Genomic DNA, 18,234 nt, shown 5'->3' with positions numbered 1-18,234 from the left:
ATATATAACACACACGCTGTATAGTCAATCGAGTGGGTTGATAGTCAAGGTAAAATATCTCAACAATTATCTCTCGGTGATGAAGAAGCTCGGTGATAAGCGTCATCCAAACCCAACGTTTTTCAAAATGTTTGATTAGGAAGGATCAAGGTACCTCCCTGTCCTTAAATCGCTAAAGGTGACGCGCAAGCACCAATCATCTATAGACGACTGGAGGTTAGTGCACGCACAAGAGTTTGTGACTTGTATATGTAGTGCATGGAGGCCTATCAATATTCTGTAAATATAATTATGCTTTGTTATTTCATATATAATATTCATGGAGCAAATGCAGAAATATCCATTACAGTCTTCAAACAGAGGCTTCAAATGTGAAACATTCTTCCTGCCCTGCACATACGACCATACTAGTTACAAAACGTTGGTGGAGTACAGTTAATTCTGAGTATACCGACGGAACCGGAACAGAAACAGAAATAACATCACACTGAAATAAAGTGAAACTTAAAGTGGACATTTGCGTAAAGTATACTTGCAATAGGTATCATAGGCCTACAGACGCATACAGAAAGAAAATGGAGGGGGGATCGAGGGAGAGAAAAGTGCGTCTTGTGGAATGAATATCAAATCTGTTTAGAGACAATTCCATTCCGCAGAGATGAAAATTTCCACTCCTTCCTGTCTATCTATTTGCCTCTTCAAAAATCCTTCCAGAGTCGAATGAGATAATGCTTGTCTTGGGTATAAAACAACAAATTGTCGGCATTTATGGCCATATACTACAGGTAAGGATAGAGGAAGGTCTATTCTTATTGTTGTTGTTTTTTTTTCTTGTTCTTGACACATTAGGCCCTATAGAAAAAAAATGAGGACTAAATAGGTCCTAACCAACTTCTTGAAAAGTTAGTGGCAGATGGTTTTATGGATAACTATTCTCCTTGCCTATGCGTAGGCCTACATTAAGTTCTACCCCCCCCCTCCCCTCCGTGATTCCCCTCCCCTTCCCCGTTAGCGTTCCCCTCCCCTCTCCCTCCTCCCCTCCCCGCCTCCCCCCCCCCCCTCCTCCCCTCCCCCTCCTCCCCTCCCCGTCCCCTCCCATCCCGCTCCCATCCCACCCCCCTCAACTCCCATCCCCCCACTGATCCCGCCTCCGTCAATTCATTAGCACATAAAAATGAGTTGGTGACGAAAGCTTAGCTAGCTACTGACTGGAGTAGCTAGCTAGCTGTACTGCGCATTTATACACAGTGAAGTGGCCGGTTGCTTTCGTGCGACCACGGCAAGTTAATAGTACACGTCATATTCGGTGGCGAGGTAACGTCCCTGTGTTTTCCTGTATAAAAAATTTTTGTTTAACAGAAGCAATGTTTTTGTAACTAGGACCTACTGAATATTCGTCTTTCAAAACATATGTCAGCAATTAACTCATTAACACAAACTTGTATTCATTCATTGTCGAGGCGATGTTCGTTTCAGTCCCATACGTCTAGAATTACGTTTGGTGATTTAAAGCGGAGTAGATCTAACACTAACGTTAGATAAATTTATAGACCCTCATCATAGATCTCTATGTTGGCTATATCTATGTCGGTAAGTAGATCCTGTAGACCTAAAATGTATGCCTAGTACATATGCGTGCCTGTTGTAGTGTTTGAATAGTGTATACCGGTACCTCTAGTTGGGGCTTGAGTTGGGGTGATCTTCACTTTACGAGGTTATAACTTGTGTTAAATCCGACCACTTAGGGAGTTTGTCTCTGATCTCCTGTTGTTAGCCTTGCCTTTAAATTTACAGTAAAATTTACTGTGTTCTGAAACAAAGCTCTGAATAGGGTGAAGATTTTTGGTCACTTATCAAGCAAACATAACAATTTGAATTTAGATTACGATAACATTAGTCATTAGATCTAGACTGCTAGTCTAGGTCTATAATTTTACAGATAGAAGTAGTTTTGATTAGAGCTGAATAAATTTAAGAATTAATGAAGTCATAATCATAAAACCCAGTTGCAAATTGGATTGATATTACGATGTCAGTACCGTAATACAAACAGATAATTTTTCTGCTTCAAATACAGCTACTGATTGCAACCTGATCATGGCAGCCTCAGCCCGACCAAATCGTGGTCGCGGACGTGGTAGAGGACGAGGTGGCGTTGCCCAAGAAATGGACAAAGAGAATGTTTTTGGTCAGCGAAGACAGAGGAATTCTCTGGAGAAGACGAATGTTTGGTCAGAGCCAAAAACAGAACGCAATGGTCCTCAACAAGGTGTGTGGTACAGTGATGAAATGCATGAGATTTTGTTTTCATTTGACGATCTTTCATCCCTTCCCATGGAACTTTGTTTCCAGGTTTTTCCTTCTCTCTTCTTACTTACACAGCCTTCATATCTTCTCCTCACTTAGCCTCTTTTCTTTCATACGGTACACGGTTTACTCTTACTTCAATCCAATTTCCATGCTATCTTTGCCAAATCCTCTCTCTGGAACATCTTTTGGCCACACCTGAAAAACTGAGTGATGAACTGAAGCAGCTAATATCTAGCATTCAATAAGTGTATTTTGGTAATGATTGCAAATGCACACTAAGATATCCTTGTGTACCAATCCTTGGCAACATTGATGTTACAAAGAAAATGATTTTGCTTTTCCGGCAGAAAATGTGTTATTTTGTATGTGTTAAAGTTATTAAATATAAATTTTACCACAATTATAACTCTGATCTAATTTGCTCACTGAAAATGATCGAGAGCATTTGTTTTTCATTTGTGTGTGCATAAGAATGAAAGGATGAACTTTGTGAGACTCTCTCCATGTGTATTTATGGTGAGAAATTAAGTTTCCCTTATCTTTGGGCCCAGTATTCTGAGAGTTAAAATTGTAAGTGACTGTAAACTTGTTGTTAGCGATGATCCAATAAATTGCTTTGTCATAAAACTTTCATATATACATATGCCTTGGATGTCAAAGTGCCCACATGTGCAAAAAATGTCATTGTCTTGAGGTATTAAGACGTATGAATCATAATTAATGTTCTGCAAGTCAGTTTCATGGTTTTATTCACTTTCATTTGTCCTGTCCTTTGTCATTTTCACCCTAACAGCAGCTAAGCACAGTATACCAAAAGAACCAGCCTCGCATGTGAATGACAAGAAGCGGGAACTGGTCATGGATGAGGACTCTTCATCTGATGAAGAGATAGATGAGAACATTGTCAATAAGATGCTTCAGGCTTATGGAGGCAAGCTTGGTAAGTATTATCTGTGTTACCTGTTATGAATAAATTTTTGTTAACATTAGAATTATTAGTGTTTGGTTTTGGTATGGCGGGGTGGGAGGGGGGAGGATGGAATGTGTCCCCACTGGGATTCCTCTGGGAGATTGTCCCCCTCCCCCCCCCCCCCAATTTTTAAAGACATTGTCCAGGACAAGTTTGTGTGCATATGTTAATCTCAAATTATTAGCTATGTTACATGTGTTATTTGAGTTTGTTAAAGACAAGTGAGATGAACAAAATCACATGATTTGAAAACATTTTTTTTTTTCTGGAAAAATAAGAAAGACCATTACAAAACAAAAGGGTAATGATAGTTTTAATGCAAATTAAAAACATTTAATCAAATCTCTTCAGAGTGCCTGGCAACTGTCTTGAGTTGAGGCTGAGGAGAGTTTTTGTAACAAATTTAATATATGTGTTCTCAAATTACTTTGACTTATTCTTAACAAGTATGTAAAATAATTGTTGTGGAGAATATTCAAAATATGCTGACTTTTGATTTGATTTCTTGTTGCAGTTTCAGGGTATCTTATGACCCTCTTGACTTCATCTCTAGACCAACAGCTTCCCTTTGCACCACTTGAAACCCTTCACATGAAATATTCTGTGTGTTCCCTTCCCTGCCAGTTATTATTTATACAATTTAAGGCATGGTCTGTTTTACCTGTTCAGGTGATCAGGGGGATGGTGTCTTGACGGAGAGCAGGCAGAACCTTCAGGAGGCCTGCCAATCTGGTGCTAACGACTGCTCTGTCTGTCTAGGGAAGATCCGGCGCACTGATGCTGTGAGTTCCCAGTGTCTTTCTCTTTAGTTGGTGGCAAGTTTTTCTTTGTTGATGCATAATTTCTGTCAGTATTGGTCTGACAATCCCCTGCAGGCTTATATTAATTTTTTATGTGTGAAGGCTCTAGTATTGTATAAATGTAACAACACTCAATTTTGGAGCAGAACAATAGATAAACCAAAATAATTTAGACTATTAATCATCGGTCATATTCTTGATTTTATTGTTTCTCTATCAGGACATCTTTTCCTTGTACAAATGTTGACATTGCAATAATTCAACCATCAACCTATGGATACCAAACAATTTATTATTATTTGTCCTCTATGTGTGCACACATAATGTCCCTTTTTTTGTCATACAACTTCCAGCATGATAAAAGTTATTGACCTTTTGGGAATGTGTTTTGTTTGTTTGTTTGTTTTTGTCTTTTATTGAATATGTGCATGGCTGTGCTTCTTGTCTGCTTTGTTACTTGTCAGATTTGGACTTGTGACTCGTGCTTCATTAGCCTACACCTTCAGTGCATTCAGAAGTGGGCTCAAGAGGGCATCCTACAGGCAAGCCTGCAGAACGAAGATGGAGACTCACAATCAGCAGCCAGTGTATGGTCTTGGTAAGGAGAAAATGACAATCAAAGCTACTCGTTTGCATCATCCCATTATTCATTAACATGAGGAGCACAAGCTATGATTTCAATGAGCTATTTAGCACTGATTTTGATGACATGATTTCAATTGGTAGATATACATTTGCAAGCACATATAAATGACAAAAATGTATGTTTAAAGCAAATTACAGCATTGAGCTTTCTGTTTCATATCCAATATTTATGTAGAAAAAAGATATGATTGTAATTATTCGTGACCAAAAAATCTACAATCAAAAATACATTGCTTGGAACAAAATGACTTGTGCGCTACACCAGAGATTCTTCTGCAGCACAATGTATACAAGAAACGGAGGCAAACTGCTTTGTTTAGTAGTATAAAGAGAGAGAGAGAGAAAGAGAAGAGAGAATGGGGAAAAAAGAGCTTTATGATTTTAATAGACAAGGTTCAAATTAATAAATTTTTCTCCTTTTCCTTGTTCTCTGGACAACCAGCCCAAACTGCAGGTCAGAGAAACCTATGTCCCAGTGCCCCAGGAGGTACATGTGTTTCTGCCAGAAGGTGGTGTCGCCCCCACCACACCCCTGGCTAGCCCCCCACAGCTGCGGGGACACCTGTGGACGGGCCCTGCGGCCGGACTGTGGTCACCGTTGCCTGCTGCTCTGCCACCCGGGTGAGTATTAAGCTTGGCCATCATTGGTTTGCTCAGAGCAGGTGCAGCCGGTGAGATCTGGTCTTTGACACCAGTTCACCAAGTTCAGAAAAAAATTTCTGCTGGTGTGCCCTGCTCACCAGTGGGCATAGATGTTTTACGGATAGGTGCAAGTGAACAGAGGTCTTGTAATCATTTTAATCTCTTTTGCACGCACAATGACCGTTGTTCAGAAATGATGCCTTTATTACACCAGGAGTGACTAACAGACATGCATTTTCACTCATTCGTAGATAAATATGAATTCAGAATGCTTGTCTAAGGCAAAGAGAAATGTATGCCCTTTATCCTACATGGGCACTGGATGAATCAAAGTCAATTTATGTTTACCTGTAGGCTTGTGTGAATACTTTTGCCCCTGTAATTCTACATGCTTAGCATCTTGTATTTGCCTGCATGGTATTTTGCTTGTATGCTTTGCAGAAATGATACCATTTACTAGTTTCAATTCTCAGAATTGCCTACCCAACAATGCAATCGTACATATAGCACAAGCTTAGTATTCTCTATCAATTGGTCAGCCAGTCAATCACAAAAACGAAATTGTGTGTCTGTATGTATGTCAACAATTGTATACTCATTTGAATATATGTATGCGCATGATAAATAGACGAGTACTGTAATGGGTACTGTAAAACTAGAAACATTTGTGAATTGGAGCTGACAGCCTTTTGTGTGCATTTTACTTTCACAAATCTTGCCTGGCAAAATTTTTGAAAGTTTCACGCAGACAATAATTTCTAGTTTTACAGTAGATCTTTAGATCTAGAGAGATTCTGGTAGTTTTCTTCCAAAGGAATGCAAACTTACAATTAGTCCATTTCCAATTATGTTTGCCCCAAGGTGCATGTCCTCCATGCCCCCAGACTGTGAAGGCCAAGTGTCACTGCGGAGGGGCGCAGGCCAAGCTGAGACGTTGCAGTTCCAGGACCTGGTCCTGTGGAAAGACCTGTTCCAAGCTGCTCCCGTGTGGCCAGCACCGATGCACACAGATATGTCATGCGGGTGAGAGAAAGGGGGCTATGTTCCAAATAAATGTATCATGACCTAAAGTAGAAGAGGAATCCAAGCTGCTGTGGTGGTATAGAGATCATCTTTGTATGGAATAGATCATATGCTGTATTCATTCAAACATCTAAGGTGACTACCACCAGGTACTGTGTAAGCTGTTATTTTTGCGAGGATTTAATCTAACAAATATCGCAAACCACTGTTGGACCGCGAATCTAACAACACACGAAAATGTTGCCATATTCAAGGGTAATACAGGGGAAACTCAATATAACGAGATGGTCGGGACCGAGTCATTTTCATCGTTATAGCCGATATCTCGTTATATCAGTAAGCATAAAAAGCATAGCATTATGACATTAATTTGCACATGTGGGACTACCCATCATCTTTCAATCAATACTGATAACTTGGTAATGTGTGTGAGGGAATTACTCACCTTTATGGGTCAGAAGATGTTTTTGGCCAATGAAATCCAATATCAAGAATGTGTTGCTTATTAATAGATGTTCAAATTTGTAGATTTATAGCTTGCAATTATGTATGTATGTGGTTATGGCAAGCGTGTGTTGTGTGTCGAAAGCTGGAATATGTTCTGCACAATGCTGTGTGTGTATGTGACTCATTCTGTGTTTATGTACATTTTGCCTGCGTGTGTGAAGATGGGGAATTCCCTAAGTAGAAAGCCAATCACAGCTGCATCAGATTGCCTCACACCTGCTATACGCCATGATGATGTTATCACTCCCACCCCTCCCCTCTTCCCTCAGGTGACTGCTTGCCCTGCCCCCACACCAGCCAGCAGCCCTGCCTGTGCAAGAAGAGGACCACCCTCCGAGAGTGTGCCTCCCCCAGGTGGTCGTGTGGGGAGGTGTGCGGGAAGCCCCTACCCTGTGGCCACCACCGGTGTGAGAGGGTGTGTCATGAGGGCGAATGTGGGGATTGCCCCCGCTCTGGTACCAGATACTGCCCCTGTGGGAAAACAGGTATGTCTCTATGATCAAAGGAGCTGATCGACTGGTAGCTTCAACTTGTCTCAGTGCTTGTTGCATTGTTAAAGACCACATGCTCATTGTGCTTAACAGCAGTAAAACCCTGTATTGATTACGATAAGGCGTCCCACAAAATTCAGTACAGTCCATAATTAGTAGTCTAACATAATAAACCTTAATGCTTCATCACAGGTTAATAGACTGTGAAATTCATATTCTTCTGCTTCTTAAACCACCAACAAACAAAAAGAATAAATGTGATACCCATTTAGATTGATGGCAGATTACTGTAAAAGCAGAAATGTTCATGTGCATTTTAATTCTGCAAATTTTGCGAAAGCCAAGATTCATGATATTAAATGCACGCAAAAGTTATTGTCTACACTATATGCATTGAATGCCAGAGGCAATTTGCTAAAATTTCACGCTGCCAAAAATATCTTGCTGTACAGTAAACAGATAGTGGATCATAATTTTTAGTGCCCAGTGATAAAAAGTGATTATTTGTACCATCTAACTCTCCCGTTCTTCAGCTCTCCAGCTCCAGTGTACAGAAGACGTCCCTCCCTGCGGAGACACGTGTGACAAACCGCTTCCTTGCGGTGTCCACCGATGCACTCGCCGCTGCCACACAGGGAAATGTGAAAGTGTAAGTGTGGGGAAAACTGAGTGAGCTTGATGCCAGGACCGTGACATGCCCACCACTCATGGAATAAAAAAAATTGATATGTATGTGAATGTCTTGTCCACATAGAGCATGACTATTAAAGTGAATTGTTTCTTTGAGTTCATGGCCTGTTTGAGGTTCTTTGAAGCTGTAAGAATCTCTAGATGCTGTCAGTTGTCATCTCAGTCTTCTTTTTGATCAATTTGGCCACTGTGAGTGAGCTGTAATCCAAGGGCACAAATCAGTAGCCCTCGACGGAAGAATTTCATGAATTTGAATAATTACGCAGTACCCGCTGCATGCTAAGGATTAGAACCAACACTTGCTGTGGGAGAAAGGTCGGTGGTCTAGTGGAGATGACGCCTGTCCGGTGATCAGGAGGTCGTGGGTTCGGATCCCGCTCGAGTATATACGCCCATGATTTTTTATCATGGCTACTACTAAAACACTGATCAATTCAGTGCTTAATTATGTCGATGCAGGGCAATTTGTCAATCTGTTGAAATCAGTAGCCATATCGTAGTAGGTATGTGGACACATTCAAGGGCACACTTTCATATTTTCAGCATGTCAATTTTTGGCATGGTGCTAGGAATGTTGCATATTTTCCAGAATGTTTCCGGGATCAAACCCCATTGAAGTAGGTGATGTATGCTGAAATAGAGATGTTTAGTGACTTTCAGCACCTTTCTTCCTTCTGAATCTCGCAGTGCCTTCAGATGTCGAGAAAGAAATGCCGATGTGGGGCGCGAGAGAAGACGCTTCCCTGCCAAGAGGAATACAAGTGTGACCACAAGTGCACCAAGATGAGAAACTGCTACAAACACCAGTGCAAACGAAGGGTATATCACATTCTCTAATTGTCCGGATAGTTACCAGTCATTCAAATTGATAAGATATTCACAGCTGTTGTATGCTATGAAGCAGGATATTGATGCTCCCTCATAAATTTGCTGATTTTTGTAGTGAGTTCCTGTCCCAGGCACTTCATTTCTTTATTTCATTCTTATTCTCATATCTATCTAAGTGATCTGAGATAAGCCTGTATGCTTTCTTTGGCAAAAGCAATGTGAAACCAATGAAAACAAAACCAGTTTATGTCTGGATGTTTTGGTATTTACCACTGCTGGATTGTAATGATCAAACTATTTTACATGATATTATGCCAGTGTCTTTTATCCATTTGTGTACACACCATAGCTACACTCCCAAAATGCTGTTTTCCAAAGAAGGGCAATTCTTATTGCTACTGATTGACAAGAATTTTGACAATTTTTTCTTCTTATGCTTGTAGATATTTTTCTTCATTCGTGCCCAAGTAAGCTGCCATGTTTGTTATTTCATGCTTTTCTCTATTTTGTCTTTTTTATCCTTATCTAACTGATACAATAAAAGCTTATCTTGAAAAAAAAAAAATCCATACGAACAACTCACCATAAAGTATTGGCATTTGTAAGGTACTTCGGCTCTTTGACAATTCAAAGGTCTGCACTCTCCAGTGGTGATGATAGTGACTGATTATCATTGTGAATAGCGCACTGAGAAACGTGTTGGCTATTTCAGTCAGACGAATTATTCTCATTTGTAGCAGGTTGCTGCAGAACAGACATATTGAATCTAACCCAACAAATAAATCTGCATTTAGAAGCAGCAAGGCTGTGTTCTGTCAATTAACCCGTTGAGGACGGTTTGATTTTGCTACAACACGCATTTCCCATAGACACTTGCTCGAGTATACTCGGGACTCGTCCTCAACGGTTTAAATGAGCAAGCTTTTGTCCAGCCGATAGATCCTACAAAGTAGACACCAGTTTCTATATTATCCTCCCACAGTGCTGTAGCGGTGACTGTCCACCGTGCGAACAAAAATGCAACAAATACCTCCCTTGTGGCAACCACAAGTGTCCATCACTCTGTCATCCAGGTAAGCCAAGACTGGCCTCTGATCTTTTGCTTGCTCCTTCCTCTCATTCCACTGTGGAAACCACTTTGAAACCATAGCAGTCTTCACTGAAAACATTATCAAAGAGATCCTTGCCATTTGGGCATAATGTGCTGATATTTTCATTAATCTTTGCTATGCTTTTTTCACTGATTAGTGGGTCTTTACATTGCCAATTGGCACGGATGCCTGAAACCTAATTGTCAATGAACAGAGATTACCTAACTCTGTAATTCATATTGTGTCACCATGGCCTTCCTGTTGGACTGAGGCACATGGCTACTTCCAAGTGGGTTGGCTAACATACAATTAAGTCAAGTTTGGAGTAATTATCTCAATGCTACTGAAAAGTCACCATATGAATATTTGTATTATTGATAGATAGGGAAATGGAGTGTCATTGATTTGTCTAGAAATAACTTGTCCCAAGTCAAGGCCAAGTTCTTAGATTTCAAATGCATGCACATATCTTCGTGAAGCAGAATCTTGAACCCAGGCCAGTTATTCTTTAGTGTGTTAACACACAGTCATAAATTGTCCCAAACCAAGGCCAAGTTCTTAGATTTCAAAGGTGGATGGAAGCATGCACTGATCTTCATGAAGCAGAATCTTTAAACACAGCCAGTTTAATATTCTGATGATGGGACAGTGAGAGTCAGTTGTTATTGTTTTTTATTGTTTGTGCACCTTTTGATAACCAGACTGTCAATCTCGAGCTGAAAGTTTTTTTTTTTTTGTTGTTGGTTTTATTTTCATGGCTTTGTGCCATGTAACTGTATGTTGTCTGAATACTCAGTGTGTCACTGTCTGTGAAATACAATTCTCTGTCTCTGTAGGTAGATGCTACCCATGTCCACTTATGGTAGAACTCAAGTGCCGCTGTGGAAGTGCCAAGATGTCCGTCCGTTGCGGCAGAGAGAAGACGATCAAACCTCCAAAATGCAAGAAACCTTGCCTGTAAGTGAAGCATCATGAATTTTTATGGAATATAACCCCAATAAACCACTTACTATTTACAGAATAATGTCATCAGACTGCAAGCAAAGTCAGGGAAATGATATGAATTTTGTGAAATCATCAAATGTGATGTCCTGTCGGAAACTTGGACCTTTGATCCAGATCATGACAATGCTTTCTGCCTATTTTGCGCCTGAAATGTGATGAAAATCATCATCAATGTCATTGTTCAGCCCAAAGATAAATCAAGGATTTTATGTTAATGAATTTTCACCAAGACAGATGTAGTCTAGTTTTGTTGTGTAGATCTAGCAAAACAATTTGGAATATTTTTTATTTCCACAACAGAGTCTTTCGTTACGTGCCCATAATAGCTGTCACTGTTGCCAAATGCCCTTCCTGGCTATTTGATGTTCCAGCACAGACCTTAGTACCAGTATTTCAATCCTTGCAGAACAAGGTTCATTAGCTCCCAGTTATTTCCTATTATAAAATGATGAAGCTGATCCCAATCAAATGATTGGTTGAGAATGTACATGCCATCAGGCATTTATCTTGCCTATCACATAATTTTGCATATGACTGGTCATTACTACTTTCACATCACAATAATGACTGCACAAGATTTCATCATTTTATTAAGTCACGATGAAGATGATTTATCAAACAAGATTGATCTGCTTTATCACATTGTAAAACAAATAATACACATCGTTTAGTTCAGGCATTAGTATAATTACCCGCACTCAGTACCTGATGCTATGCATACTATTAATTTGTGTACTGTGTGCTAGGATACCACCAGACTGCCATCACAAGGTGAGAGATCCACACACCTGCCACTTCAACAAGTGTCCGCCATGCAAGCAGGTCTGTGGGAAGGTGTTTCCCTGTGGTCACACTTGTCCAAAGAAATGCCATTCCGCAGTCATCCACAAGAACACAGAGAATAAGGTAAAAGTCAGCAGCAGCACTGATCATTAGTGGTGTGGTGTGTTCCTTTGTTCTTGTTTATGTCGGTATTAACTGATAAAAGAACGCTCACAATAATTTGAATGTGCTTTTACTGAACAAGATGCAATGTATAACGTGTATGTCATTTCTTACTCAGCAGTACAATGTCATATTTTAATCACAGTCCAGAATCTAATTTAAATATACTCACACAAACATTCTTTTACATTTAATCTGTGATTGAAGTGCCCACATAGCACACTCCTGAATGGAACTACAGTCAGGTAGTTTGGGTGATACAGTATTCATATGTCATTGAAAGACCTTCGTGTTGATAGCTTTCTTTGCTTTGTAATGGCCCTTGAATGAATTGGTATTTACTCTCTATGGCATATCAGATCTTTACAACAGAACCCTTTCAACTCATTTTTTAATGTTATGTGTAAACTTTCACAATTTTACGGCACAGCTCAGTCCTGTTGATAGCAGATTCCATTCCGTAATAAAAGCTAAATGCTATGCATGCCGTTGATTTTTTTCTTTATCTGAAGGGACCAAGAACACCTTGGCAACCAGCACCCAAGATGGTAATCAGCACCGTAAATGAGCCTTGCCCACCATGTGAACACCCCGTGCCTGTCCAGTGCCTTGGTAAACACGAGGTGAGATGGTCTTCTCACGTCGAGGAATAAGACAGTACAGTAGTATTTTAATACTGTCAGGCCCATATGAACAGGTCTTTGCTGGAGTTGGAGTTGGAAGGTGGTCGTGAATGTAGATAACAACACAAAGCTGTTTCTCATTAGATGAAAAATGAATGGTACAGGAAGATATTTTCGCGGCATGAAATTTTCGTGAATTGAAGCCAGCAGGCCTGTTTTGCAGCTTGAAATGTTTGTGAATTACCATTGGCATTCAATGCGTAGTATAGACAAGAACTTTGGCTCGCATTTTAGTTTTGCAAATCTTGGCTCTTCCGAAATTTGCAAAATTAAAATGCATGAAAACATTTCTGGTTTTACAGTACTGTGAGCCAATTGCAAAGTCATGCACACAAGTTGATTGTGATTATTTCTCTGATCAAGAGAGAAGGCTGTCTGTGAATTTGAATTGAACAAGGCTTATTATTGCATGCCATGTAGGAAATATTTCAAAATGATGACAAATATCACCACTTTTTCTGGTAGGAGAGCTGTTCATATTGATGTTGATAAAGATGTTTAATGGTATCCAATCGCTAAATGGTATCTACCTGAACCCATACAGTGTTTTGTATGCTGTTGATGAGCCATGAAATGATAAGACTCAAAACACACTTCTATGATAGAGCAGAATGTAAGAAGAAAAAAAAAAATATGTAAGAAAAGAAAGATTACTAAGAAAGGATGTTGTCATGGTTTTGGAAAGTATGATATAACTTGGGTCTCCTTTCCTCCACTCTCACCCCCCCCCCCCCCACCACCCCTCCTACCAGACAAGTGATCTGCCTTGCTCCCGTGCCAAGCCATTCTCGTGTAGGAGAGCGTGTGGGCGTGTGCTGGCATGCACCAATCACACCTGTAAATGGGAGTGCCATGAGGTCACGGGGTCACCTGACGACACCAAGGTGAGATGTCAAGACAGCATTACATCAGTCAGCTCAAGGAGACTTACCATTTCAGTGCCAGGGACTTTGGACAGTGTGTGCAATGCTATGGGGTTTTTTCTCTGCCAATCAGCACTCAAACCACCCAAGGGGTTATTGTAGGCCTGTTGTACATGGTGTGCAAAATGGTTATTATGTGGTTTTGTAAGTCTGAGTGCAGTTTGATTTTGATGCATATCTACTGAGCGTCAAAAACAAACAAGAATGAAAGACAGATGTGATTCTATAATGCATGCTCTATGAGTATCAAACCAATACACAGTCTTCGTAATGTTTCCAGTTGACATTTTTTGAATGCTTTATATGGTGTAGATGGCAAACATATTAACAATTTATGGCCATTAGGATTGGCTTGATTTTATTGTGATAACAATTTATTTTGTGTCTCTGTTTTGTTTTTTGGTTGTTGTTTTTTTTTCATTTCAATGTGTTATTGCTGAAAGATTGTCAAGAACCTGCATGATTAATACATTACGTCAGGTGAGAATGATAAGGGCGGTATGTTGCCATTAAAGCCATAGCGTTTGAGGCACCTTAACACCCTTCGCATTCTCAGCCGATGATCTGATATTATTGTTTCTGTTTTGAACATGTGATAAACCGATTTGTGTACCTTAATAACCGTAGGCTGGAAACAATTGCCAGGAGTGTGAGGAGGGGTGCAGTAAGGAGCGGCCCGAGGGGTGCAGACACCACTGTAGGCTACCCTGCCATGAGGGACCCTGCCCCCCGTGCAAGAAGACCAACAAGACCCGTTGCCACTGCAAGGCCATGGCCCTGTATCTGGAGTGCAAGTGAGTCATCGTCGTAGGTTACTGTATTAGCTGTTATTTTCGCAAGGGTTTAATTTTCGTGAATTTCGCGAATCACAGTTGGATCGCGAATTTAACAACACGCGAAAATGTCTCCGTGCGCCCTGTTAATAGGGCATTAGCGTCGGCGTCAATTCGCGAAAACAACATCGTGCGAAAATGTCTATGGCCTTGTCATTCGCGAAAATATCTGTACGCGAAAATAACAGCGTATACAGTACTTGGTGTCGTAGGTCACTGTGCCTTCCTGTTTGTTATTAATCACACATGTACTATTGTTAATATGCAAGTAACTCACAGGTTAAAGGGCATTAGTGGAGATGCAGCGCATTCGAGGGTATTTACAATGACACTTGCAAATTTGATCTTCAGCTTATTCTCAAGATTTGGTAATACTTGTGGCCCAAAGCATGTTTCAAATCGATCCACCTTGATTCCATTCACTTTCATTGAAATTAGCTTCAAATGACACAAAGAAATACACTAGTACACACGACATAAAATAATAAGCATGCATTTCCAAGAAAGGCACAAGCCTGTGTTTACTGTGCAGCAGCATCCAGTTTAGAGCCATTCCCTTTAAGATACCAGCAAAATGGCTCAGAAAAACTTAACATCTCTATGGCTGTCCTCTCCAAATTATAACACAGTGCTTGGCTATTAGCTACTAAGACAGAGAGGGAGGAGATGCAGTCCTGCAAGGGACCCTGTCCCAGGGAGCTGGCCTGTGGTCACCCCTGCTCCAAGACGTGCCACTCGGGGCCCTGCTCCGATCCACAATCCTGCACCTTCAAGGTGGCCAAGCGGTGCCAGTGTAAACGGAGAAAAAAGGTGAGTTCCCACGGGAGCAGATTGTTGTTGTCTTGCCCGAAATGTGACCGAGAACATTTTGTGTTCATTTTCAACAGCATCTGTCAATTTCTGATTGGAAGTTATGACTGCCTTTGTTGACTTATGCAGGATCTATTTATACCATCGAAACTGGGTGATACCACTTCCATAGTTTAAACTAATGTATTTCTGAATTCATGTTATTAAACCACCCAAAGATGTGTGTGGGGGTGATGTTTTGATCCAATAAAGATGTAAGTATGTGGTTTCAATAGCATCATAATACTTCAGGTTGTATGCATGAAGTTTTGCCAAGAACTTTTAAAAAAAATGAAAAACTTACAGAATTGTGCTGTGGAAAGTAAATGTGTCCATTACAGTCATCCACCCTTTTAGCGAGTGTCAGGAAGCGATTCATTGGAATTTAAATCCTTTCTGTTTTTTCTTTACCCCTCACTCAGGAGTTTTACTGCCATGAGATGCGTGCGGGAAACGCCAGCGTTGAGTGTGATGACACCTGCAAACAGCAGAAAGCGGCAAGACAGCAGAAAGAGGAGGAGAAGGCTCGAAAAGAGGCGGAGGTGGAGAACTTGAAGCAACAGGTAAAAAAACAAAGTGTCCCCCTGCTGTGTCTTTTTCCTAAAGAAACCCATTGCGGTATGGTGTTCTTTGCAATGCTGAGCTCTGTGTGAAGACTGTACGTTGATTGCTCTATGTGTGAACAGTTATTCGGTTTGGACTCATCAATTATTTGCAATTACTCTAAAGCAAGGAATGTTCACATGCATTTTAATTTGCAAATTTCGCGAAATTAAAATTCATGCAAAAGTTTTTGTTGTCAGGCAAGAATGAGAAGGGCGTTAAGGTGCCTTGAATACTATGGCTTTAGCGGCAACTTAACGCCTTTCTCGTTCTCACCTGACGTTGTCTACACTGTATACATTGAATGCCAGTGACAATTCATGAAAATGTCATGCCCTGTAAAAAGCCATTGTCTCCAATTCCCAGAAATTTCATAATGCGAAAATGCATGTATCTTGCTTTACTGTATGCTCTCGCTTCTTAGAATTTGTTGTGTGGGTTTTGTTTTTCATTTTGTTTATTGTCATAGTGGTCTTTCATTTGAAAATTATTAATTTCCCTCTGAGTGATTTTGTGTTGTTGTTGTTGTTGTTGCTGTCCTCTCTGTAGAAGGATCTTGATGAGTACAACCGCCTGATGAACAAGAAGAAGAAAACGCGCAAGAGGAGAGAGATCGTTGAGGAGGAAACCTTCATAGAGAAGTATGGGAAGAAGATGCTGGTCGTAGCAGGAGGAGCAGCCATCTTGTGTTTCGCAGCTTATCTACTTCTACTCCAGTGAGGACTGGGATGTGCAGAGTGTTCTCGTTCAGACCCAGGAATTTAGAAGTTCAGACATTTCCAGGGATATTTTAGGGCCTTTTCACACGTACCGAGTTGCTTAATTACAAACTTGTTTGCAATTAAATTTCAAATCACCGTCTGTTCACACGCAGGAAGAAGCTTCGCGGATTCTGCGGTTTTGAAAATCAGAGCGAGGAGGGGAGGTGTGGCTTCTTTCCCAGCTCCCCTCAGTCGCTCTTGTAGCCTGTGTAGTGTGTAGTAGCGCGGGTTTTCTCCGGAAGTGGTTGAAGGGTCACGTAAGCTCCGCCCTCCAATACTTGATTGGAGGTCAGTCATGTTCACACGCTAGTTTCGCTGCTTAATTCTGGTGAAACGTGATTTAAAAATACCTCCGGAGGGTGATTTGAAACTTAATTGTAATTAAGTTTCAAATCACCCTCTGCGATTCCAGTTTCCATTCACACGGCAAATTTGCTTAATTACAAACTTGATTTGAGTTTTATCACATTCCACTTGTTTTGTGGGTATGATGTTCCAGACGGGCATTGTGTAAATGTATTGACTGTATTATATGTCACTGTTAAAAGAGATATGTGTCATTCATTTACCTGATCAATTGTGCTTGTGATATGACAACCTAATTTGCTTTATAATAAAGCATCACTTGGCATTTTTTCAGATTCAATCTTGAATTATATGATTGCATAGATATATATATATATATATATATATATATATATATATATATATATATGCATTACAACTCTACTTCTTCATCTTTTCTATACTGGTACCAACACGCGGACTACAAGTATCATTATATATATACAGATATATTTTTTTCTCATATATTTCTTTCAATAAAACAGAGCATTAAAACTCAGCATTAAAACAGAGTTTGGGTAAATATGAGGGATTTTGTAGGTAAGGAGGAACAACGAAAGTGAGCCACTGGAATTAAAAACGTCGTGCCAAAGAGTTATGTTATCGCTGGAATGTGAGCTTCCTGTATCAGAGTATGTTTGTTAAACTGGAGCGCACACAGTGTTTAGATTTGATTTTAAAAGAAATACACTGCTGCAGCCTTTACCAAAATTATTTTGTAGATCCAAGTACATGGAAATATTGCAGGGTTTGATGCATAAAAAAAACAAACACAATGGTTGTGCATGTACTAACTGCAAATAAACATAGTAGTATGACATCATTTTGATGTCTAACTGTGATGCATTCCCAAAACATGCACAAAATGATTTTATGTGCAAAGATAATCTTGGATTCGAGAAATGTGGATGCATGCAATGTTTAACTTGTTCTTTTCTGTGACACCCTTTTGCTTAAATCTTTGCATTGTGAGGTAAACTTCTTATAAACTCAAAAAGCATTTTGTGCCTTGTTGAATTGATATCGGAACAGGTCATATTTGTTGTGTGCTTATGACTCTTGGGAACATGTGAAAATTGTTAAAGATCATTATCTATACATGTATATTTCTGATGCCTCAACTCATGAATTTGTAGATTGAAAGACATTTCCTAATCTTTTTAAGACTGTTTGATGTAGAATTTGAAGAATTTGAAGAATTTGAATAGTCCTTCCCCTTGTGATCTGCAGCAAGAATTTTTTTTTTTTTTTCAAATTAATGAATTCTACCATCAAGCTGTTTATTTATCT

General features: G+C 40.0%; 1 protein-coding gene across 1 annotated transcript; it reads left to right on the top strand.

The window, feature by feature from the left end:
• The first annotated feature begins 2,078 nt into the window (after positions 1-2,078).
• LOC139722233 (NF-X1-type zinc finger protein NFXL1-like) lies at positions 2,079-16,613 on the top strand. The gene is made up of 18 exons (XM_071633543.1): positions 2,079-2,269; positions 3,104-3,250; positions 3,950-4,062; positions 4,545-4,678; positions 5,168-5,346; positions 6,229-6,390; positions 7,167-7,382; positions 7,922-8,037; positions 8,766-8,897; positions 9,889-9,979; positions 10,834-10,954; positions 11,749-11,908; positions 12,460-12,570; positions 13,383-13,514; positions 14,181-14,347; positions 15,016-15,196; positions 15,658-15,798; positions 16,388-16,613. Exons 1-18 carry the CDS (start codon positions 2,098-2,100, stop codon positions 16,556-16,558), a joined length of 2,646 nt encoding a protein of 881 aa, XP_071489644.1. The 5' UTR covers positions 2,079-2,097; the 3' UTR covers positions 16,559-16,613.
• The last annotated feature ends 1,621 nt before the right edge of the window (positions 16,614-18,234 follow it).

Source organism: Diadema antillarum, unplaced genomic scaffold, assembly GCF_040938485.1.
Source record: "Diadema antillarum isolate AM-2024a unplaced genomic scaffold, OU_Dant_1.0 scf00000162, whole genome shotgun sequence".
NCBI classification, from domain to species: Eukaryota; Metazoa; Echinodermata; class Echinoidea; order Diadematoida; family Diadematidae; genus Diadema; species Diadema antillarum.
Note: the sequence above shows the minus strand (reverse complement) of the source record. Positions and strands in the feature narration are given on the sequence as shown.